Source organism: Leopardus geoffroyi, chromosome A2 (assembly GCF_018350155.1).
Source record: "Leopardus geoffroyi isolate Oge1 chromosome A2, O.geoffroyi_Oge1_pat1.0, whole genome shotgun sequence".
In the NCBI taxonomy this organism is placed as follows: Eukaryota; Metazoa; Chordata; class Mammalia; order Carnivora; family Felidae; genus Leopardus; species Leopardus geoffroyi.
In genome coordinates, this window is record NC_059331.1 from 16554902 (window position 1) to 16580111 (window position 25210).

The 25210-nt window shown below is 38.1% G+C and overlaps 1 protein-coding gene, 1 long non-coding RNA gene and 1 pseudogene across 4 annotated transcripts in view; 1 reads left to right on the plus strand and 2 right to left on the minus strand.

Annotated features, from left to right (window-relative positions):
- Nucleotides 1-25210, minus strand: part of SETD2 (SET domain containing 2, histone lysine methyltransferase) — a 126412-nt gene that overhangs the window by 34335 nt on the left and 66867 nt on the right. For 2 of the 3 annotated variants that reach the window (XM_045492691.1, XR_006715823.1), the window contains one exon: nt 6528-6576. In XM_045492691.1, the coding sequence (XP_045348647.1) occupies nt 6528-6576 (49 nt within the window). Of the gene's footprint in view, nt 1-3516; nt 3701-6527; nt 6577-25210 lie in introns of those variants that run through there. The other variant, XM_045492690.1, reaches the window with a different exon arrangement.
- LOC123605604 lies at nt 11875-14021 on the minus strand. The gene is made up of 2 exons (XR_006715825.1): nt 12397-14021; nt 11875-12207 (listed from the first exon to the last, which is right to left on the minus strand). It is a non-coding gene; the product is annotated as an uncharacterized LOC123605604 (long non-coding RNA).
- On the plus strand, nt 22773-23385 carry LOC123605603 (annotated as a pseudogene).

The following is a 25210-nucleotide window of genomic DNA, read 5'->3' on the forward strand; positions in this document are numbered from 1 at the left end:
AACCAAAAAGATTTTTCAGACAAAACTGAAACACAGTATGAACAAAAACTCATCAAGGAAATCTTTTGTTGTTGTTGTTGTTGTTGTTGAGTGAGAAAGAGCCAGAAAGAGTGAGAAAGAGCACAAGCTGGGGAAGAGCAGAGGGAGAGGAGAGACGGAATCTCAAGCAGGCTCAGTGCCCAGTGCAGAGCCCAACACGAGGCTCAATCTCAACTCAAATCAAGAGTCGGACGCTTAACCAACTGAGCCACCCAGGGTCCCCTAAAGGAAATCTTTTAAAGGAAGGTCTAAGGAAAAAGAAAGGAGAACAAAAAAACCCTAATTAATGTGAACAAACTAAATAAATCAATTTGTGTACATATAAAAAAATTAACAATAACTGACAGGGAAGGAGGAGGAACAAGAAATTATAATATTGGACAATATGGCATATAAATTGGGAAGGCTGAATGATCAGAGTTAAAGTATCCTAAAGTATTTATGTTGTTTAGGATATGGATTAAATTTAGATTTTATTAAAGTGAAACTAGTTAAATACCACAAAGAATTAAAATATCAATCAGCTATAAACTATGTATGAGACACAGAAAAGTTAAAAGTAAAAAGGAAATAAAAAATTTCAGTTTAATCCTATCAATAGGAAGATAGCATACTTCTATTAATATCAAACAAAACAGACTATACAGCCAGTCTCAATAAAATTCTAAGAACTGGTAAAATACAAACCAATGAATGGCAATTAAATTTGAAACTTAACAAAAGAAGGGGGTGCCTGGTGGCTCAGTCAGTTAAGCATCTGACTTTGGCTCAGATTATGATCTCATGGTTCACAGGTTCAAGCTCTGCATCGAGCTCTGCGTTGACAGCTCAGAGCCCGGAGACTGCTTCAGGTTCTGTGTCTCCCTCTCTCTCTTCCCCTTCCCCACTTGTTTTCTCGCTCTCTCTCTCTCTCTCTCAAAATAAACAAAAACTAAAAAAAAAAAAAAAAAAAATGTAAACAGACTGTAAAGCCTGATAGTATTTAGAACTAAATTATGACAAAGCTATACTATCACAAGAGTAGTTCAATGGTACTTATGAAGAAATTAAAATCCTCAAACACTTTCATTTGAAGACAAAAAATGCTGAAAATTAGGGACCTAAGAATCCCAATTACTCCAATTAGTGTGTGTGTGTGTGTGTGTGTGTGTGTGTGTGTGTGTGTGTATGTATGTATATATATATATATATCCAAAAGAGTGGAATAAAACATGAATAGCAATCAATTACCAAAATAAAAAATGCTGTTATTCTGTGATTTGTATTGGATGTGTTGCCAGTAAAATAACAAGAACAAAGCAAAAGATTAGAAAGGAAAAAAACCAAATTCATAGGATATGGACTGTTGGCCAAGACCCAAAAAAAGGGCAAAAACCCCTACACTTTGAAATATCATTGAGAGTTTTGTATGGTTGCCAGCATGAGATCAATATACAAAAGTCAACTGCAGTATCTAAACACAAGCAACAAACTGAAAATGTAACAAAAAAGTTAAGGTTTTCAGAAATGAATATACCAAGATACATTAAATCTTTCTAGAGAAAATGTAAACAGGAGATTAATGAAGAACTTAATCTTTATTTAAAGTATTAAAGACCTAATTAAACAGAAAATATCTGAACACTCAATTTGAATATAGGAATAGGACTCCTTAAAACTGTAAAGATGTCAAGTCTTCTCAGAATCATCTTTTGGGTGAGATGGGTGGAGGGAATCTGACAAGGAGATCTGAAGGAGAACAAGTCTGAGAAAAGACATGACATCCCAGAAGATCAAGGAGGGACCTGTCCTACTTGCTATCAAGACTTAATATGAGCTACAGACACATTATAAGCCCCAAACCAGATCCTCCCACATATGAGAACTTGTTGGAGAGAGCGTGCCGCAGATCAAGGAGAAAGGATGGGCTTTCAAGTAAATGGTACAGAGACTGGGTATTCACTTAGAAAAAAAAAGAAACCATAAACCTACCTCACAACATACACAAAAATTAATTCCCAATAAATTAAGGACAAGAAAGAAAGAAAAGAGTATCATTGCCTCAAGAGTAGGGAAGAAATTTTTTTTTTAGTTAAAAAAATTTTTAAATTTATTCATTTTGAGAAGAGAGAGAGAGAGAGACAGGCAGGCAGACAGAGTGTGAGTGCAAGCAGGGGAGGGGCAGAGAGAGAGAATCCCAAGCAGGCTCTGTGCTGTCAGTGCGGAGCCCAACGTGGGGCTTGCTCCCACAAACCATGAGATCATGACCTGAGCCGAATCCAGAGTCAGATGCTTAACTGACTGAGCCACCCAGGTGTGCCAGAAAGAATTTTTTGACAACCATCTGTTGTTTTGTTTTGTTTTATTTGTTTATTCATTTATTTATTTTTGAGACCTAGAGAAATAGAGCATGAGCGGGGCAGGGGCAGAGAGAGACGGAGACAGAATCTGAAGCAGGCTCTAGGTTCTGAGCTGTCAGCATAGAGCCCGACGTGGGGCTTGAACCCACCAACCGTGAGATCATGACCTGAGCTGAATCCAGAGTCAGATGCTTAACTGACTGAGCCACCCAGGTGCCCCAAAAAGAATTTCTTAAAACACAGTAAAAGCACTGACCATGAAGGAAACATACAATATGTGTGATATATTCAATTATACCATAATTAATAAATTCTGTATATCAAAAGACACAAAAGAGTCAAAATGCAAGCCACAAACTGGGAAAAAAATATTTGCAAAAATTATCACCCAAGCAGAATTATATTTCGAGTATAAAGAATCTTAAAAAAAAAAAAAAAAAAATCCTAAAACTCAAAAAGGTAAATGAACAGCACATATGAAAAGACACTTCACAGAAGAAACAGGAATGGCCAATAAACGTATGACAAGATGTTTAATCTGTTTAGTAATTAGGGTAATGCAAATTAAAATCATGATGGATTTACTATTATAAACCCTGACAACCCAAAATTAAAATTTTGGCAATTACACTATATGAATGCTATATCTCATTTTTTCAAACAAATAAATTTAATTTAAAAAGAACTTCTCCGGAATAAATGTTTTCTAGTCCCCAGTGACCGATCATGCAGCTTGTTTTTCTACAAGCGTGAGGAAGATAGCCTCTGACACAGAGATCAACCAGCATTTTGACTGGTAAGGCACAAGATTCACTAAAAAAAAGTTCTGACTTTAGAAGATTTATCATTACCTCTGAAGAGTTATCTGCCACCCACCTCCATTCCCTTGAAAGAACAAGTCTCTGGCTCGTCAAATAACATTTAAATGTTATCAAGTAGAAACCATTCAAGTACTGAAAATCCACTAGTCTTCACTGTCAAAAGAGACTCTGTCTCAATATTTATCAGTAAAGTTTTATACTCATTTATCAAGAGAATATACTTATTCCAAAACCCCTTGGTGCCCCAAATCAGAAGTACTGACTTGGGAACTTTCTGACTGGCTCAGAAAAGAGAGTAACTCACACAGGCCACTTACCTGTCATCTGGCCTTTTTGTTCCCCGCTCATAGGCAGAAGAAGGTGGTGAGAGAGAGCCCCTTCGTTTCCTTTTCTCTTTATTTTGAGTTTGCTTGTCTGGGTCTCTCTCTCTTGACCTGTTAGGAGTCTTTGGGGCAGCTGTTTGATCTCTGAAGCCAACAGCATCCCTTCCTCGTTCAGTTACTAAGGGAAAAGGGTTTTTAAAAATTTACTTGGCAGACTCTTCTCCATCATGATAGCACGTCAACTGTAGAACACAATTTCTATCCAACAAATGGATCTATGGATTCCTCCCTCATATGCCCATCCTGAATTTGGATGAGAAACAAGGTGTGTGTGTGTACACTCTACTTCCTGAAAGTCTCTGCCATGAATTCTCTCTTCTACCTTTCCCAAACTCTCAGTCCAAGCCTTCAGCCTTTCTAACAAGTTCTGTGGAACACATGCATGCGAGATGTTCCGTTACCTTTAACAAGGCAGTCTGCTTGCAGTTCAAAATGTAAAAGCCTTCTACTGTCCCTGTAACTCTGTATATTTACAATTTGTAGAAGAGCAGCCTGGCATGCTAAGCATAAAAACTTCAAAGGGAAATAAATGTCTTTTTAGTTTAACAAAAAAAAAAAAAAAAAAAAAGAAAAACGGATTAGAGAATTTTTTATGAACTACCATTTCAAAATGAAAATATTTCAAACACAAATGATAATAGCTGATAACTCATGAAGTTATCAAAGCCGGAGAGTTACATCTTCAAAAAAAGAATGCCATCTTCCTACTGAAAGATGATACTGTTAAAACTGTTCCACTCAGCCTCTTTACCTAGAATGGTCTTCCCCAGTATCATTGTCACTGTTCCCAAAAGCTGTGCTAAGTGCTACTTTTCACTGACCGCACCTCCTAGTTTCTCATCTCCCTAAGAAGTCTAAATCCCACCAATGAATATTTCAATATAAATTAACTGGTATTATATGCCACTGCTTTGTGTATGTTAGCATTGCTACTTGATTCATCAGATTGCTCTTGTCCTGTGGAAAGAATTTCTTATAAAATATCTCTCAGAGCACAAAGCAGGTTCTCAATAAACATTAACTGTTTTTTTCTTCTCACCTCAGAAAAACATGCTATCACTTGTTTTCTTCCCTGGCATCACGGTTAGGTTTACATATGCCATTCTTGCAGTTCTCCTTTTAGTGGGCCAAAAACTCCATTTGTTTGCAAAACAGTTACTAATCAATGGCCACATATGAGTATTTGTCAGTGAGAAGCTCATAGAGCTCATCTACACCGCACACTGGTAGAAAACACTGCACAATTAAAACAATTGTTCCAGCTCACAAGGTATTAGCACCACATCCTTCTGCCTAGTTTCACCTGCATCTGCCCACGACTACTCTATTTCCTTCTTACAACAGGTTCCATGTACTGATGTTAACTTCCTTAAAATGTGACTATTTCTCCACTATATCCTGGTAAAATAAGAAAAGGAATCATACTAACAGTTCATATTCTGACTCTGCATCTTGGAATATGTGAGGCGGATGTCATTCCATTTATTCAGGCTGATGTTTTCATATTATAAAACGAAAGTAAAGCTAGGCTACATATTTCCCAAAATATTTTACAGTTCTTAGGAATTTTACAAGTTCTAAGCTTTTTAATTTCTTGCCATTGAGGGTTAACATAGAAGCTAGGCTTGAATTGTAAGTATTTCTTATAAAAGACTGAGACTGGTTGGGGCTGGGGCACATATGTGAAGGAGAAACTGAAGTTGGCACACAAAAGGCTGCTTCCTGAAAAGATTAGTCTTCCATTATAGATGCCTCTCAAAGGGCACCGCTCTCAGAGGGCACCCCAGAGTAGATATTTGCAAAATACTGGGGGAAAAACCCCATAGAAATTTAAGCTTTGCCCATCCTGCTATTGATTTCAGCTCATGAGCCCAGAGAAGCTAGCCTCTGATGATCAAGCTTACAGTGGTGCCACTGGTTTTGCCAACCAGCACTACTCAACCCTGCTTTCTTTCTTATGGGAGGAATTCTTTCCAGCCCTAACTAGGATGTTTGGCTATGAAGACACTAAACCAATAGAGTTAAAAATATTCAAGACAAAAACAAAACCCCAACAACGGTACAAAGTACACCTCACAGGGCATTAACCTATATGATTATTTAACCATTAAGTTTTAAGACTATAAAAAGCTCTTCATGCCAAAAATAAAGAAAAAGAAAAAAACAAACAAAAAAAGAAACAAAAAGAAAAAGACCAAAAATATGATCACACTGGCTCCTTCACTCTATATTGGGTCAATACTGGAGGGCTCAAGAGATCAACAACAGCCACCATAAGATCCATTGCTTTCATCTTTAAAGAAGTACACTGGAAACACAACTAAGTAGTAAAACCCAGAAACCAGACTACCATGGCCTCCCTGTTACCTTTTCTGGAATGATTCTTTTTCTTTTTTTTCGAGATTTTATTTTTAATTAATCTCAAAACCCAACATGGGGCTCGTACCCACAACCCCAAGATCAAGAGTCATGTGTTCCACCGACTGAATCAGCCAGGTGTCCCTGTAATGACTCTTAACCTTTTGAGGGATCACTGAGTCCCTGAGAACCTGATGAAAGTTTTGAATTTTCCCTAGAAAAATGAATGTAAATAAAGGATTCTGCATATAAACATCTACAGGTAAAGACATACAGACATTTAGGAGTACAGGTTTAACAATGCCTGTTCTAGAGGGACAAATAAATGGAAGAAAAGCTACTAAGAGCAGTGACTTCAAGGAAAGCAACACCAAAGGTAGTGTAAAGGGACATCTCTTTTGGCAAAAATTCACTAAGAAAGAATAAAAAGGCAAGTTCACAAACTTTTACACCAAATACTTCATTCACCTAATTACATACTGTTGGGTTTCAAAAACAAAATAGCTAAAATTCTTATCATTTACCTCTGCATATTTCCAAAAGAGTATTTGTAAAGCCATATACACAGAGTACCTCTGAATACCTACTTGTGTTCTCCTTTTCAGTTTGACTTTTCTTTGGAATTCGATAAACCTCCTGCAATTACAAAAAAAAAAAAAAAAAAAAAAAAACCAAAAGAAGAGTTATTAGTATGGAGTGGAAGTGGTGATTGCTTTGAAGCTGATTGACTTCACATGGCAAGAAAGAACTAGGAAGGAACAGACTGGTATTTAATTATTCTCCAAAATCTGACTTACATCTAGCTTTAAGAATAGATCCTGGTCCCTCAGAAATAAGAACTTATATGAACTCATGTACATACACACACACACACACACACATTTATTATGTATATGTATGTTTTGTTTTTTAAACACCTACCAGGCTTGTCTGATCTCATCAGCCAAGTGGCAGACTAAGTAACTTGGACATTACATTTCTGGCAGGAATATACTTCCTGATAATCTTCATTTCTGCAAAGCTTTTGCATATAAAATGAACTCATCTAAAGTTCCTTTATCGAGAGTATTCATAAGAACAATTCTAACCTCTCACTTGCCATCCCTACTTAAGGGAAAAAAGGTTAGTAATTACTCAGCTATATAAAAACACCTCTGAGAAAACTTATGTCTAAAGACAATGCCCATTATTCATATTTTTATATAAATGCAAAACCAACTTGGCTAATGGCCAAATGTAATATCTACTTACGTATTGTTATTTTTAAAAAAGGAAAGGTAAATATTAGATCACTGTCATTCTTGAAACAGCATCAATGCTGTACCAAAATTGTTCTCTACAAATGTAAACTGTTTTTCAGCCCTGAATACCTTTTCTTGCTATATGAATCTAAGGCCTAGAACATGTCCTGTTCCCTGACAATCCCTCACTTTCTAGTCCATCAAGTACTTCTTGGTAAGGCACAACATTCCCTTATTCAGTCACTTTGGTTAAGTGGGCAATGGCAAATCTACACATCCTCAATGGTTTATCACATGATACCTCCACTTTATAGTAACCTCATAATATTGACCATACCTATACGAGCTGGTAATTCCATTTTTTTAAGCAACTGTACTCCAAAAAAATCAAAGAACTCCTCTTTCCACGTAATTGTCAGTTCTAGCAATTATTTGTGGAAAACGAGAAATAACCCACATGCTATACAACTGAAGAAGGGTCAAGATTTAATATTCAGCTGTGATTAAAAATGACAAATATGAACCACACAGATAAAGAGCAATCTATACGAATGTAGATTTTTTAGAAATAATTATTCAACACCCCATGTGTGCTGACAAATTATTTCATAAAGATGTCCTAATTAGATGTGCACTTATCCTGTGTGCCAGGTATCACACTAGGCATTTCAAACACATTACTTTATTTGAGCTTCAAAACAACTCTATGAATTAAGTACTATCATCTCCATTTTTAAGGTTATGATGCTTTCAGATAGTCTGACTCCAGAGCAATTTAATCTCCTGTACTACACAGGAAATGGTAACGGTGGCATTATTTGGGAAGGAGTACCACTTTAGGGACTCACACATAAATGCAGGTGGCATTCTCTACTCCCCCAGTCCCTCTTTCCTGTGTAGGACTTCCACTGGAACTCTGGCTGCACAATTAGACTGCTCCAGGAAACTTTTATAGAAATACCGTCCCAGACAAATTAAATCTAAAATTCCAGGCACTGGTCCCAAGTATCTGTATTTTTAAAAATTAATTTGTTTTGAGGGCAGGGGGAGGGAGGGAGAGCACGCACGTGCACACGAGTGGGGGAGGGATAGGGAGAGAATCCCAAGCAGGCTCTGCGCTTGACAGTGCAGAGCCTGACATGGGGTTCAATCCCACGAACCATGAGATCATGACTTGAGCCGAAATCAAGAGTCTGACGCCCAACCAACCGAGCAACCAACCCAGGGGTGCCTACGCTTTTTTTTTTTTTTTTTAAAGCTCTCTAGATGATTCTGATGCCTACAGAACGTTGAGAACCACTGAACTACTACCTTCTCTTAGCAGCCTTCACACACTCTCCTCACAAGGGAGAATTTGAGAGAAAGAACTGTATATGCCTGTCCTCAGCTCAAAGCCACCTGGAGGTGGCTCCTCTGAGGGATGCTTGGAGCTGTCGAGCTGTCAGTGTCCAGCTATAATGGTGCATCAGGAATAAAGACAGAAAGGACAAAGCTGACACTCTTAGCTCTGTCGACTCCTCTGTCCATCTCTCAGAGGGGTTATCAAACTTGGGAAAAAGTAAGAATGCCACTCATCACCACCTACCCACACTATAAGGAAAAACACATGTTCTATTCATTTTTAAAGGCTTCAAAATGACTGTTGCATTAGGTCCTCTGTAAATTTAGGTACTCCAAAAAGATAACATGGTCATTCACAAAGGGTGCTTAGAACAGACACAGAGATACATAAGTCTGTGTCAACTAAGGATTACAAAATTTTTACCTATATAGTTTCTTTTGCCTAAGGTCTTGGGCATTACAAGTATTCATTACAAACGTTTATCATAATTTATTACACAGACTTCAAGTTGGGACCTATTCTATGGTGGCAGTTAAGGTACCAAAGAAAATGTTTCTCAAAAATATATTCCTAACTTCATTCAAAAGTTTAGAGCAACTACTAAAGTAGAAAATGCATTCCAATGTTCACAAAATGGAAGATTATTACTGACTCGTGACCAAAAGCTATTGACTTTTACTGTGTGCCTCAAACTATGGGGAGTAAATTCCATTAATATGCACCCCAGCACTTGGGAGCTACTAACTGGATCCTCCTCTTCATATAGTTAAAGCTGAATATAAAATTAAACTGGAAACTCAGATTGTCTATTTTGAGGCCCTGAATTTTTCCAAAGCCCCACAATAATGTAAACTGAGAAGGAAGCAGTCATGTGAAGATTACTATACTATTTCTTAAAATCATTCTGTCTTAAGAATAAATAGCAATAATGGTAGCTTATGTGATATGGAACTCGAGAATAATGTCCTATCTGCAGGCCACAGAATCCACTGAAGAAAATGTTTGAGTTGGCTTCATTCACACTAACCCTCCATGTAAACTTACTTTGGTCTGCTAAAAATTCTACTCAAAAGACTAGCATGTTATGAAAGAACACTAAACCATGAGTCAGGAGACCTGGGTTCAGGGACTAACCCTGCCTTCAGAGGGGCCGAAAAGAATCTAGTTCCCCACTCCACCTAATATTCTTTACCTATCATCCCGCTTTACTCCTTTGGTGTCTACGTTGCTGCTCCTAACACATACACATACACACTCAAAGCTGTAATTCTTAAGGGCCAACACTAGCTTACTCTTTGCTCTATCTCTAGTACCAAGAAAATGTCTGACACAAAGGCAACACTCAATTGTTTGTTGATTGGACCAATAAGTGAAATTCTACTAATAATGTGCAGAAATCAACCACACAGTGCTAAAGAAATTCAAAGTATTGCATAGCTCTTTTTTTTTTTTTAATCACTAAATCTATACCATCATTCTCTTTCATCCCTGGTAAGAATGCTACTTACAGGCCTATATAACCATAGACTAGACATTGCATATTTCCAGGGTCAGACTAATAAGTACGCCTCTACAACATTTTGAACTCTTTTCAGTGCTTAGAACAGCTTACCCTTAGTCTATCAATCATTCCTCTTCCATCAAAGGCTCTAAATCAATCTCCAGAAATTGTTCGATAAACACTGAATCACTAATAAATTCATGCACAAGCAATGCATCCAACATCCCTTATAAAAGCCTGTAAATGTGTGTGGAGTTGTTTTTAATTTATAAACAAAGACAGCACAAGTTCTTTGATGGCTATTTGTGGAATTCTGGTTTGCTCATTTATACAGCAAGTATTTATGTGTTAAAAGCACATATTAACGGTCTCCTATGTTTAAAGGACACTGGAGATACACAGTAGCAGCCACCAAGGAATTCACAGGCTAACAATCATGGCTGACAATTCTTACTGTGTGCCACGTCCTTTAATTGCATTCTCATATACTTTTACACTGCTATTAGAAGTATCTTTATTATATCTACAGTACATACTCAGGTTAAATAACTATACTAGGGTCATACATGCCACAGTGAGCTCTATACTGAACCCAGGATCTAAGCCTAGATTTGTCTCTGTCCAAAGCATACACTTTTAACCACCACCACTACTACCTCATAGGCACTCGAGGAAAATAGAAAGGAAACATATACTATCTTACACTAAAACTGGCCTTAGGAGAGAGGACTGGAAAAAGTATCCTGAAGGAAATAAACATCCGAATTGTCTTAAAGGATGACGAGGAGTTGTACATAGAAAGAAAGAGGCAGAAAACAAAAACATGGAGACAGACACATGTGTTTATTCCAGTTCCATCCTGAAGTCCTATACAATGACAGTGGAAGACCAAAAAATATATATATATATATAAACCCATCTGTGTTATCTTTTCTTTCTAAGAAAGGAGTACTGAATGTACATGCATTCTTACATATCTTATTCTATTCCATGTACTGTATTCTCTTTCATGTGCTTTTGTCTGATGCTTCATAAAGAAAAAAATAATACTCTATCAATGAAATAAGATGCTATTAAAAAAAGACAGCAAGATAAGAACAAGTAAGAACTGTGATGGAAAAAAGAGCTGAATGTCACCCAGAAAGCAGACCAAAAAGTCAAGAAAGAAAGTGGAAAACCAAAAAACAAAATTAGAGAATAAGCGCTAGATAACCTACATCTAACACAGACATGCCAGAAAGCATGAGAGAGAAAACTGAGGAAGTAGGAAAACAAAACAAAACAAAACAAAACAAAAAACCCTAACACACACACACACACATACACACACATACACACACAGTTTTTAGAACTTAAAGACATGAGTCACCAGATGGAAGAAATGAGAGCACCTACCACAACAAAGGAATCGAAATGGCATCAGACTTCAATAGACAGCAACACTGTAAGCTAGAAAATGATACAATGTCTTGAACATTTTAAAGAAAAATTTATTTTCAAATGATAATTATGATTTGCCTAACAAGCAAGAACAAAATAGAGGCATTTTTCAGATCAACAAGGTCTCAAAATTTTTCTACCAGAAGAGAATGTTGAAAACCAAGACTATATGGGGCGCCTGGGTGGCTCAGTCGGTTAAGCGTCCGACTTCGACCCAGGTCACGATCTCGCGGTCCGTGAGTTCAAGCCCCGCGTCGGGCTCTGGGCTGATGGCTCAGAGCCTGGAGCCTGCTTCCGATTCTGTGTCTCCCTCTCTCTCTGCCCCTCCCCCGTTCATGCTCTGTCTCTCTCTGCCTCAAAAATAAATAAACGTTAAAAAAAAAAAAAGAAAACCAAGACTATGGAGGGTCTAAGATTCAAGATTCTCAATTCTGTGTCAAACATTTATTAATTAGCTACAGTGTAAATAGTACCACACAAGATACTTTAAAACAAAAGAAAGCAAAAACAACTAACAGTTCCTGAGAGAGTGATGGGAAAACGCTGAAAAGTAATGTAAATGAATTACTTAGCACTTAGAATATGATACAGGCACATATTAACATATATTTGCACATAAATTCAACAAGTGGGCATTTAATATAGGTCAAGTATCCAAGCTCTACTTTTGTGCAAATAACCAGAAGTAGTGGCTGCTTAAAATAACACCTGCAAAAGATGTAAAGATGTCATTCAAGGGGTGCCTGGGGGGCTCAGTCGGTTGAGCGTCCTGACTTTGGCTCAGGTCATGATCTCACGGTTTTTGTGTTCGAGCCCAACGCGGGGCTCGAACTCACAAGCCGTGAGATCATGACCTGAGCCGAAGTCGGACGCTCAACCGACTGAGCCCCCCAGGCGCCCCGAAAATGATGGTGCTTTTAATAAAAATGTACCTCTGAGAATGATAAACCAGCGTGTAAGAGAAGATTATGAACTTGTATCTAAAAGGCAAGTGGAGGAGTCAAAAGCAAGCTGAAAATGTATATCTGAAATTTAGGAAACAGGCTAAGGAAAGAGATCCACAATTTGGGAACATCTTAGGAGATCATAACTTATATTGTGGTACTTAGGAGACTGCCAAGAGAGAAAGTACATAGAGAAAAATAGGCTGACCAGAAGAAAATAAAACTTAAAGGTGGAAGGTCTTTATACTTATTCATACAGTATGTTTTCTAGTATGTTTTCTATTTTTTGATAAACATTTGCCAGCCATTCCACTTCCGGGTATATATCCAAAGGGAATGAAAACAGGATCTCAGAGAGCTGCAGTCCCATGTTCACTACAGCATCATTCACACTAGCCATGATATGGAAACAACCTAAGTGTCCATCAATAGATGGAGAAGATACAGTGTACATGTACATGATGCATTATTCAGTCATGAGAAAAAAGGACATCTTGCCATTTATGACAACATGGATGATCCCTGAGGATATTATGCTAAGTAAAAAAGTGAGGACGTAGAGAAATTAGAGAAATTAAAAACCTTACACACTGCAGGTAAAGGTAAAGGTAAAAACCTTATTACATTGCATTGTAAACGGTACAGCTATTGGGGAAAAGAGTCTGGCAGTTCCTCAGAAGTTAAATATAAAGTTACTATGACTCACAAGTTCTACTCATAGGTATATACCCAAGAGACATGAAAACCAGTTTCACACAAAAATGTGTACATAAATATTCACAGTAACTGTATTCCTAACAGTCAAAAAGTAGAAACAACACAAATGTCCATACAAATGAGTAACAAAATTGGGTATATCCACACAAGGGAATAATACTATTCAGCTATAAAATGGAATTAAGTACTGACACATGTTACAACATGGATGAATCCTGGAAACATTATGCTAAGTAAAGACCAGACAGAAAAAGCTATACTGTAGGATTCCATTTATCCTTATTCAGATTATGCAAATTCACCAACACACTAAAATTTATTTGCAATCTCCAAATCAGTAAGCTAGAGAAAACTTCTCCAATTCTTCCCCCAAAAAGATGAGTCAACCACTGATATTTTTTGGTATACTTTTTCCAAATAATGGACTGATTAAGACGATGCCACAATTTTGCCCAAGTCTCTCAGAATCCTTTCATTACTCTTTCTAAAAATGCTTCCAGTACACTACTACTCTTGTATACTATTTCTTCAGTATCATTTTCACTGACTTTATGAAATCAATGCATTTTTATTTTGTAATAGATCTGTACTGTATTTGTACTACATTGCCCAATTTTTAGAACAGTGAGACTTTGGCTAAGAAACACAACAACCCTAGACAAAGACAGATGCTAATGTTAACAGAGAAGGGATGTTTGGATGACAATCTTTTAGTGTTCAGTTCATCAATTAATGTTTTGTGTCACAATGTTTGTTTTCTAAGCAATTTTAAAACCGTGAAAATTAAGATACTAAGAACACCATATACTTGTATATCTGTGTGTGTGTGTGTGTATCCATATGCGTGGATCCACATTCATATATATATATATATATATATATATACCCACATATGTGTGTATGTGTGTGTGTGTATATATATACATATATACATATATACATACATATATATATACACACACACATACACACGCATGTGGATTTATATATTTAATTACACAAGAGGTAAGTTTTTTTAAGTATTTATTTTGGGGAGAGCACAAGTGGGGCAGGGGCAGAGAGAGGGGGACAGAGCACCCAAAGTGGGCTCTGTGCTGACAGCAGAGAGTCCGATGTGGGGCTTGAACTCACGAATCATGAGATCATGACCTGAGACAAAGAGTGTCCCGAAAGATAAGCTTTTCCAGGTAACTGAATGTATTTGAAAAGGATTTCAAAATATCCCACCATATTCTCAGGATTTTTGGGCATCTATGAAGTTTTAGCGTCAAAAGCAAACATGCCAAATATTTATCTGATTACTAGACACTGAAAATTTAGAAAAAGAGGTAAGAACTTAGAGAAACATACAACAACTTTGGGTAAAATAGGACCATGTCATGGAACCTGATTCACATTCTATACACTGGCTTAAAGATTAAAAATCCAGTTTCTCAATTAACAACAAAATCAAAAAATGAACTCACAACATAGAACACCTCCATGTCTACAGCCCTACACTACCTCAAGGCCCAATCAAAGAAAATAAACCTACTGGACAAATACTGCTATGTACCATAGCTCCTTTCCTGTCAGCATAAATTCTGTGAAATACCTTCAGTGGTAATGGCTCTATAACCAGGATTTAGTTTCCTTTAACAGAAGGAAGAATTATTTAACTCCTATCATCATGTCCCCGTAGAGCATAAGAGTCTGTGGTTTTTACCTCACAAACTGTATTATAAATGGTAGGAGTAGAGGGGTCTCCATCAGGTCACAGAGGTCTTAAAATCTGACTACAAAGAAAATTCAGAAGAGAACATAAACGTCTGGAGACTTCATAAAATCACACACTTATGAGGGGCAGAGGAAGGGAGAGTAAAGGAAAGAGGGAGTATAATAATTTTATTTATTCCTTTAACTCCCTAAAGAGACACTCTTCTAACTTCAGACAAATGGGCTCCTGTGAAATGGAAGGTAGTAAGAATCAATCTCAGTTTTTAGCCATTCAGAAAAATAGACAAAACATTGACTGAGTCAAAGTTCTTAAAACAGGAAACAAAAATGTAAAGATATTCAATACTTCATGCGTAAGTGACATGCAAATTAACACTTCAATAATTTTCCGTCTGTGCCAGTCTGACCAAGATAAAGTTACACAGTACCTGTGCTGACCAGAGTGTAGTGAGATAGATGCCTTTGTGTACATACACTGCTGGTGAGAGTTAAACTGGTACAGAAACTATAAAGATCAATCTGGCAAGACCTATGAATATGACAGAAAACACAGACCAGGACTCAGAGATATTGCTTTTAGTAATTTATCAAACATGTATATTCCCACATATGTAAATGTGTTCAAAATGATTTATATAAAAGTTATGTGCTGAGCTTTAAAAAAAAAAAAAAAAAAAAAAAAAGAATCTACTGAAAACGGCCAAAATAGGGAACTGATTAATAGGATTAAAAGGATAATGATTATAAGGGGCACCTTAGTGGCTTAGTCAGTTGAGCATCTGACTCGATTTCACCTCAGGGCATGATCCCAGGGTCATAGGATCAAGCCCTGCATTGGGCTCTGCATGGAGTGTGGAGCCTGGTTGGGATTCTCTCTCTCCCCCTCTGCCCCCCTTCCCCTCTCACATATGCTCTCTAAAAAAAAATAAATAAAAAATTTTAAAACGGAAACTGATGCTTGCATACCTTTACAATAAAATACCATGCAGTATGAAAGCTAAGTTCTATAAATTGGCATGAAACTAGCTTCATAATATATTAAATAAAAACAAGGAGCTAAAGAGTGCTGCCAGTTTTATAAAAAAAGAAATACACACAGTATGCACACATTATCTCTGGAAGGATATACAATAAGCTGGTTGTGCTGGTTGCCTTCAGGGAACAGGACATGGGTCAGGGATAGGAGCAAAACACCACACCGTATGCCTTTTGAACTTTGTATCATGTACAGGAAAGGCCTATGTAAAAATTAAAATAAAAAGAGGAGAAAAAGATAACATGCCTCAGAAGAATCCCCCGACAAAGTACCAAAAAACTTTTTTGGCATTACTGCTGTATTCATGGTAAAGACCACCACCTGAGGGCTATGACATCTCAGGCTGAGGCCTCAGGAACCCAAGGCAACTTCTAAATGCTGCTCTTCAGCAAATGCCATACCTTAAAAAGCCCTCCCAGTTCACTGTTGTTCACTTTAAACTTGTCCCCCGGCCCCTCCTTCTTCTCCAGCCTTAACCAGCTTGACTCTAATTCAAAGAATCTACCTTAGCAATGCTCAGTTTTATTCAACACACACCTAAAACGTGCTGGGCTTATGCTAAAAAATACTGAAGCACAAGGTGAACAGGTGACACAAGTGCCTGCTTTTGAGGCCTCTCTAGGCCAGTAGTAAATGTGTGTAGAAAAATAAGGGTTTTCGTGTTAAGTAATCACTGATGAATAACCAAGATTATGATGATTAAGTGTGTCTCATTTTCAGAGTTCTGTTTTCTAAGTAAATTAATTCCAAATCTAAGATTTTTTCTTACACTTTTCAAATGTAACCATCTCTTCTAATTAAAATTTTTCAAACTTTAAAATCACCGCAGCCCTCCAAGTGATTGCACTGAAGTTACAGGTTGTACTGGTGAACCCAACGCTGCAGTGACGAGTAGATGGTCATTATTTAATATAGTACTGGAAGTGCTAGCCACAGCAATCAGACAAGAGGAAGGAATAAAAGGCATCCAAATTGGTTAGGATGAAGTAAAACTTTCACTATCTGTGGATGATATGGTATTACATATAGAAAACCCCAAAGACGCCACCAAAAAACTACTAGACTGATAAATGAATTCAGTAAGGATGCAGGATACAAAATCAACATACAGAAATCCGTGGCATTTTTATACTAATAATGAAGCAACAGAAAGAGAAATTAAGAAAGCAGTCCCATTTACAATTGCACCAAAGATAATAAAATACCTAGGAATAAATTCGACCCAGGAGGTGAAAGACCTGTACTCTGAAAACTATAAAACACCAATGAAAGAAACTGAAGATGACAAAAATAAATGGAAAAATATTCCATGCTCCTGGATTGGAAAAACAAATATTGTTAAGATGTCCATACTACCCCAAAGCAATCTACAGATTTAATGCAATCCCTATCAAAATACCAACAACATTTTTCACAGAAAACAATCCTAAAATTTGTATGGAACCACAGAAGACCCAGGACAGCTAAAACAAACTTGAAAAAGAACAACACTGGAGATATCACAATTCCAGATTTCCAGTTATACTACAAGGCTGTAGTAATCGAAACAGTATGGTATTGGCACAAAAATAAGAACATAGATCAATGGAATAGGATAAAAATCACAGAAACAAATCCACATTTATATGGTCAATGTATCTATGAGAAAGGAGGAAAGAATAGGAAATGGGAAAAAGCCTCTTCAACAAATGTTACTGAGAGAACTGGATGGCTCCATGCAAAATACTGAAACTGGACCACTGGCTTACTCTATACATGAAGATAAATTCAAAATGGGTTAAGAACCTAAATGTGAGACCTAAAACCATAAAAATCCTCGGAGAGCACAGGCAGTAATTTCTCGGACACTGGCTGTAGCAACATTTTTCTAAATAGGTCTCCTGAGGCAAGGGAAACAAAAGCAAAAATAAACTACTGGGACGTCATCAAAATAAAAAGCTTCTGCCCAGTAAAGGAAACAACCCACAAAACTAAAAGGCAGCCTACTGTATGGAAGAAGATATTTGCAAATGACATATCTCACAAAGGGTTAATGTCCAAAATATATGAAGAATTTATACATTATACAACTCAACACCCAAAAAACAAATAATACAGTAAGAAATGGGCATGAGACATGAACAGACATTTCTCCAAACATCCAGATGGCCAAGAGAGATATGCTTAACAACACGCATCATCAGGGAAATGCAAATCAAAACCACAATGAGCTATCACTTCACACCTGTCAGAATGGCTAAAATCAAAAACATAAACAACAGTGTTGGCGAGGATATGGAGAAATAGGAATCTTCCTGTACTGTTGGTAAGACTGCAAACTGGTGCAGCCACTGTGAAAAACAGTATGGAGGTTCCTCAAAAGTTAAAAATGGAATTACCTTACGATCCAACAATGACACTATTGGGTATTTACCCAAAGAATACAAAAACACCAATTTGAAGATATACACCCACCCCTATGTTTATTGCAGCATAATTTCCAATAGCCAAATTACGGAAGCATCCCAGTATCCACTGATAGATGAATGGATAAAGATATTATATACATTTACAATAGAATATTATTCAGCCAAAAAATGAAATCTTGCCATTTGCAACAATACGGATGGAGCTAGAGTATCATGCTAAGTGAAATAAGCCAGTCAGAGAAAGATAAACACCATATGATTTCACTCATATGTGGAACTTAAGAAACAAATGAGCAAAGGAGGAAAAAAAAAGGAGAAAGACAAACCAAGAAAAAGACTCTTAATTATAGAGAACTGCAGGATACAAGAAGTGGGTTGGAGGGTGGGTGAAATAGGTGATGGGGATTAGTGCACTTAACATGATGAGCACCAGCTAATGTGTACAATTGTCAAATCATTCCATTTTAAACACTGTATGTCAACTATACTGGAGTTAAAAACTTAATTAAAAAAAAAAAAAAAAAAAGATTAGGTGATCAAGCCAGTACTCCAGTTAAGAGTAGGAAACCTCCGGGGTGCCTGAGTGGCTCAGTTGGTTAAGCATCTGACTTCAGCTCAGGCCATGATCTCACAGATGGTGAGTTCGAGCCCCATGTCAGGCTCTGTGCTGACAGCTCAGAACCTGGACCCTGCTTCAGATTCTGTGTCTCCCTCTCTCTCTGCCCCTCCCCTGCTTGCTCTCTGTCTCTCTGTCTCTCTCTTAAAAATAAACATAAAAAAATTAAAAAAAAAAAAAAAAAAAAAGAGTAGGAAACCTCCTGGGGCACCTGGGTGGCTCAGTTGGTTGAGCGGCCGACTTCGGCTCAGGCCATGATCTCACAGCTTGAAGTCTCATGAGTTCGAGCCCCGCGTCAGGCTCTGTGCTGACAGCTCAGAGCCTGGAGCCTGCTTCGGATTCTGTGTCTCCCTCTCTCTCTGGCCTCCCCTGCTCATGTTCTGTCTCTCTCTCTCAAAAAAAATAATATAAACATTAAAAAAAAAAAATAGGAAACCTCCTGATGTCCAGATCATCCAGAAAATACTTTTTGGACCACAGTTCATTCTTTTCCCAACTCACACATATACACATCTCTGTTTGACAAGCTGCTCATATTCATGGACCCCTGCCCCAGAAAAACCCCAGTTTTGCATATGATTTCAGGGGTTCTGAAAATGCTCTGAAGTTCAATCACAGATCACAGTTTGCTAATCTCTGCAGCACGAAGTAAAAAAAAAAAAAAAAAAAAACCAAAAACAAAACCCCTTGAATAAACCACTAAAATGGTAGTTTCTAAGATTTCAGAATGAATTTGGACTTATTAGTTTCTAAATCAGAAGCAGATTAAGAGAAATCTGAAGTATTCACCAAAGGTACATAATTATATAAATTGCCTCGCAAAGATATAGAAGTCACTATTAGATCAGCAAAAGGGAATGGAAAGAATATGGGATTTAAATCAGAAGACCCAAGTCAATTTTCAGCTCTGTCACTTAGAAGCTAAGTCACAACCTCATGGGCTTATTTGTTTTCTGTTTTACAGGGAATAAAAACACCACCATGTATATACTTCACAGGGTTGTAAAGATTATATGACACTCATTCAAATATTTTCTGACCACCTATCAAATAAAATACACACACCACAGTTTCAAGAAGCAGTGTGATACCATGGGGAAAGAGGAAACTTCTTCATACCTTCATTCAAATATTTATGAAGTGCCAAACGACATATCCTGGGGAGACTTGAATGACCAAGACATAAGCATTCTTTGCCCTCACACTCCGTGCAAGTACAAAAGAAATATTATGTGCTGTGATTGGAAAGGAGGTTATGAGAACATACAGGAAGGGCAGAATACTCTTAGAGGAATGGGAATGGCTTTCCTGGGGAAAGGATGAAACTTACACAAGAGACATCCAAACAGAAGGAAGTGTTTTCAGGAATGAATGAATGTGTGTTCACGTGTGTATGAACATTAGTAGCACAGACCCGCTGGGGGGGCCAGAATGGCTTGATGTGAGACTGCATAAATAAATAAGGACCAGACTATATCATGGTAGGCAAACCTCATGAAGAAAAATGGATTTTATTATAACAGTGTAATAAGGAACCATATAAAAGTTTTAAATAGGACACTGACATGATCAGATCTTCATTTCCAAACAGCACTCTGGCTACTGATCATAGGGGGCACATAGTAGTCATTCACTACTATTAAGAGGTAACTTATTATTATAACCACTATTTAAATGATACCATAATAAAAGTAACCTTTACTACAAAAATCAAGATATAATCCTTGCCCTTGAAGATCTCATGGTCCAGTGAGGGGACGAAGCAACTAATTTTAGTAATCTGTTAAGATTACAACTACTGTATAGAGAAATACAGAAAATTACAAAGTATCACAAAGAATGAGCTGCAACTGTAAGTCTAAGTAAAGGAAGATAAAAAAAAAATGGAGAGAAAGAAGAAAAGATATTGCACGCAAAAGAACAGCATGTACAAGGCCACGAAGGGTGAGTACGTATGAACAGCCTGATGTGATTCATGCACTGAATGTGTAAGAAACACTGTTGGGCAAGAAAGTTAGATAAACGTAGAAGTACCTCTCATGCCATACACTAAAGGCTCTCTTCTTGAATTAATGGGAGTCTCTGTGATGCTACTAGAGGTTCCTGTTGATACATCTATTTTTTTTAGTGTGTGTGTGTCTGTTTTTTTGAGAGAGAGAGAGAGAGAGAGAGAGAGAGAGAGAGACAGAGACAGAGAATATGAGCAGGGGAGGGGCAGAGAGAAAGGGAGACAGAGAATCCCAACCAGGCTCTGCACTTTCAGTATGGAGCCCAACGTGGGGCTCTAACTCACGAACCGTGAGAGCATGACCTGAGCTAAAAATCAAGAGTCGGATGCTTAACCAACTGAGCCACCCAGGCGACCCAGATCACATCTATGTTTTTAAAAAGATAACACGAGGGGCGCCTGGGTGGCGCAGTCGGTTAAGCGTCCGACTTCAGCCAGGTCACGATCTCGCGGTCCGTGAGTTCGAGCCCCGCGTCAGGCTCTGGGCTGATGGCTCAGAGCCTGGAGCCTGTTTCCGATTCTGTGTCTCCCTCTCTCTCTGCCCCTCCCCCGTTCATGCTCTGTCTCTCTCTGTCCCAAAAATAAATAAACGTTGAAAAAAAAAATTAAAAAAAAAAAAAGAAAAAGAAAAAAGAAAAAAGAAAAAGATAACACGAGGGGCGCCTGGGTGGCGCAGTCGGTTAAGCGTCCGACTTCAGCCAGGTCACGATCTCGCGGTCCAGGAGTTCGAGCCCCGCGTCGGGCTCTGGGCTGATGGCTCAGAGCCTGGAGCCTGTTTCCGATTCTGTGTCTCCCTCTCTGTCTGCCCCTCCCCCGTTCATGCTCTGTCTCTCTCTGTCCCAAAAATAAATAAACGTTGAAAAAAAAAATTAAAAAAAAAAAAAAAAGATAACACGATAGCATTTAAAGGAAAATATGAAGGGAGGGAGGAATGGGAGCAAGAAGGACAAACAGGAGGCTGTTCCAACAGTCTAAGCAAGAAATGACAGGAGCCTGAATTAAAAATGGCAATGAGAAGACAATGTGACCTATTTAACACGTAGGACAAAAGAAATCTCAGGTGCTGCAAGAAATATCACCTTTTGAGGGACAGGCAGAATAGTGAAAATCACAGGGAAATCCAAATGATTCAGACAAGGGTGTGGTCTCAGATTAACAGAAGGAAGGCAAGAGAAACGACAGGTTGAGTAGTACATTATGTGTTCACACATTTACTCATACACAGAAATACACATATGCGTATGTACGTATAGATACGGTCTGGTGACAGCCCCTACAAGCAATGCCCCAGTAGCAATGATTTCATCTAGAGCCCAGATCTTGGTTTCTTAGTAAGAGTTTCTGTTTGTTTGTTTCAGAGAGAAAGAGAGCAAGCAAGCATGCAGGGGAGGGGCACAGAGAGAGAGAGAGAGAGAGAGAGAGAGAGAGAGAGAGAGAGAATATCCCAAGCAGGCTCTGCACTGTCAGGACCAGGGGCTTGATCTCACAAACCATGAGATCATGACCTGAGCTGAAATCAAGAGTCAGACAGGTAACCAACTGAGCCAGCCAGGTGCCCCCAGATCTTGGTTTCTCAATCTCACTTCACATCATAGAAAGCAGAGTTTATTGGACAAATGGCCGATTCCAGGGCTGGGTAAGGGAAAGTGCAAGATAAGCCTGGAATAGCATGTTGTTCCAGGTTAAAAAACTGACGGCAACCTGTCAAAATCACACAGAAGGGAACCTAAAGGGTCTCTCACACTGGCCAAACAAGGGACAATTTAAGCAAATAAATAACAAAATTAATGGATAATTCACTGAATAAAACAAGAACCCAGGAGGCTCTGCAGCATAATTTAGGCACTGTAGGAGTTGTGGTTGTCACACTGTATCAAGATGGGTTTTCCTGAAGCTGCTGGTTCTTTTAGAACTCTTCAAATTAAGGCTGCTCCAATTGGCTCTGCAGTTGGTAGATTTAAGGCAAATCTTGTCTTCAAGGAGACTGAAAAGAAGCTTAAAGAGGAAGGGGAACAGTTTGTGAAGAAATTGGTAGTATTTCTGCCTTCAAGGTAAAGGATGGCCCTGGGGGTAAAGAAGCCACCAGGGTGATGGATGTGACGAACAGCAGTTCAGTGCTTCCTAACTCAGATAAGAAGGCTGACTGCAGAGTCCCAATGGCTGACCTGGACTTGCTGGCTTTAATGACTGGTAAAATTAATCCTCAGTTGGCCTTCTTTCAAGGCAAATTGAAAATCACTGGCAATCACTGGCTATGAAGTTACAAAGTCTTTAGTTTCAGCCGAGCAAAACTAAACTGTGAGGAATCCCCTCTGCCTACCTTTGAAAACTAAAGATGAGATATACAGATTTATATCCATATATTTCATTGTCAGAACTTAGAAATTACACACTGGCAAACAGTGTGAGATTTGTTTTTAATGGCTTTTTTAAATTTTTTAAAATGTTTTTTAATGCTCCACATCCAACATGGGGCTTGAACACACAACTCTGAGTTTAAGAGTCACATGCTCAGGGCGCCCGGGTGGCTGAGTCGGTTAAGCGTCCAACCCTTGATTTCGGCTCAGGTCATGATCTCACAGTTCATGAGTTCAAGCCCCGCATCGGGCTCTGTGCTGACAGTGTGGAGCCTGCATGGGACTGACTCTCTCTCTCTCTCTTTCTCTGTCCCTCCCCAATTCATGCATTCTCTCTCTCGAAATAAATAAGCCTTAAAAAAAAAAAAAAAAGAGTCACATGCTCTACTAAGGGAACCAGCCAGGTGCCCTTAGATTGGTTTTTAATGGCTGTGACCCAGGCGCCTGGTGGCTCAGTTGGTTAAGTGCCGGCCTCCTGATTTCAGCTCAGGTCGTAATCCCAGTGTTGTGGAACTGAGTCCTGCATCAGGCTCTGCACTGAGCTCTGTGCTGAGTGTGGAGCCTGCTTAACGTTCTCTTTCCCCCTCTGCCCTTCTCCTCTCACACAGGTGTGTACACACATGCTCAATCATTCAATCAATCAATACATGCCTGTGACCAATTCTGTTTTTCCTAAACTCTGAGGGAACAGAGCCTGAGGTATACTACTGCTTTGCTGAACTGCATACAAGTGTACATTACAAAGCTAATATGGTTTGGCATAAAATTGAGTTTCAGAATAAAATTAGGAAGAACAAAATCTAAAAGTTATATAAATAAAAGCTCTCATTTTTTATAAAGTATATTTAAGGATCATTCTGCTGAAGATTCAATTTAAGGTTTCCTTGGGAGAAGCAGGGAGGAAACAGAATACCAGTACCTCGCCAGTAATTAGTGTTGTGCACTTAATGTTCTTCATTTATTTTCTATTAATAGTTTTAAAAGTTCTGTACTGGGATGTTTAAAAGATGTTTAAAACTTTTCCCAAATCAAAATAAATCTGATCAGAGCTTGGCAGGCGGGGGGGGGAACTATAGCTGAATGCACAACTATTTTTAAAATAAAAACCTTTTTTTTTACTGGGTTTCCTTCTTGAAAAATAAGTATTTTTGTTAAAAAATAATTGAACAGAGGCATATGGGTGGGTCAATTGGTTGAGTGTCCAACTCCTGATTTTGGCTTAGGTCATGATCTCACAGTTTCATAAGATCAAGCCCTACACTGGGCTCTGTGCTGACAGCATGAAGCATTCTCTCCCTCCCTCTCTCTGCCCTCCCCTGCTCTCTCTCAAACATTAAAAAAAAACTGAAAATAGTAATAACTGAGCAAATACACGTTTTCTCTGAGATGCAGTTTTCAAATCAGAATCTCCTATTTAACTAAATGTGTAAAGCTCTGCCCTTTGTTATAATTTTCCTTCTTTATAGAAGAAGAAAGAAACATTTATCGTTCTTCCTAGTTTTTCTAATGCCAATGTTATTTCTTATAACTGTAAGATACAGGGTAAAATAATGCTTTGGAAGAATGTTTAATAGAGAATTAAAATAAAAAAATAATTAAAAAATGAGAATGCATGAGCCTAAACTGATAAAAATCAATGAATACAGAACTACATGGGAGAGCAGGAAAAGCTCTTGCTTACAAGAGGGCTACAACGAAAACAGAGGGGAGCAAAAGGAATGAGAGATTAGAAAATCACCACTTGGCAACCATCACAGCTGTTAAGTGATTTGGGTAAATTCACTGGATGTTGAAACTAATGAATAAATCTGATAAAAAGCAGATTATTTACACACTTCCAAAGGTGCTCCTATAGGATAATTTTTAATGATAAGGATCAAACAGTAACTTTATGTTGGAAAACCTGGCAGACACCACTTTAACCAAGGGACTGGAGTTGACAGT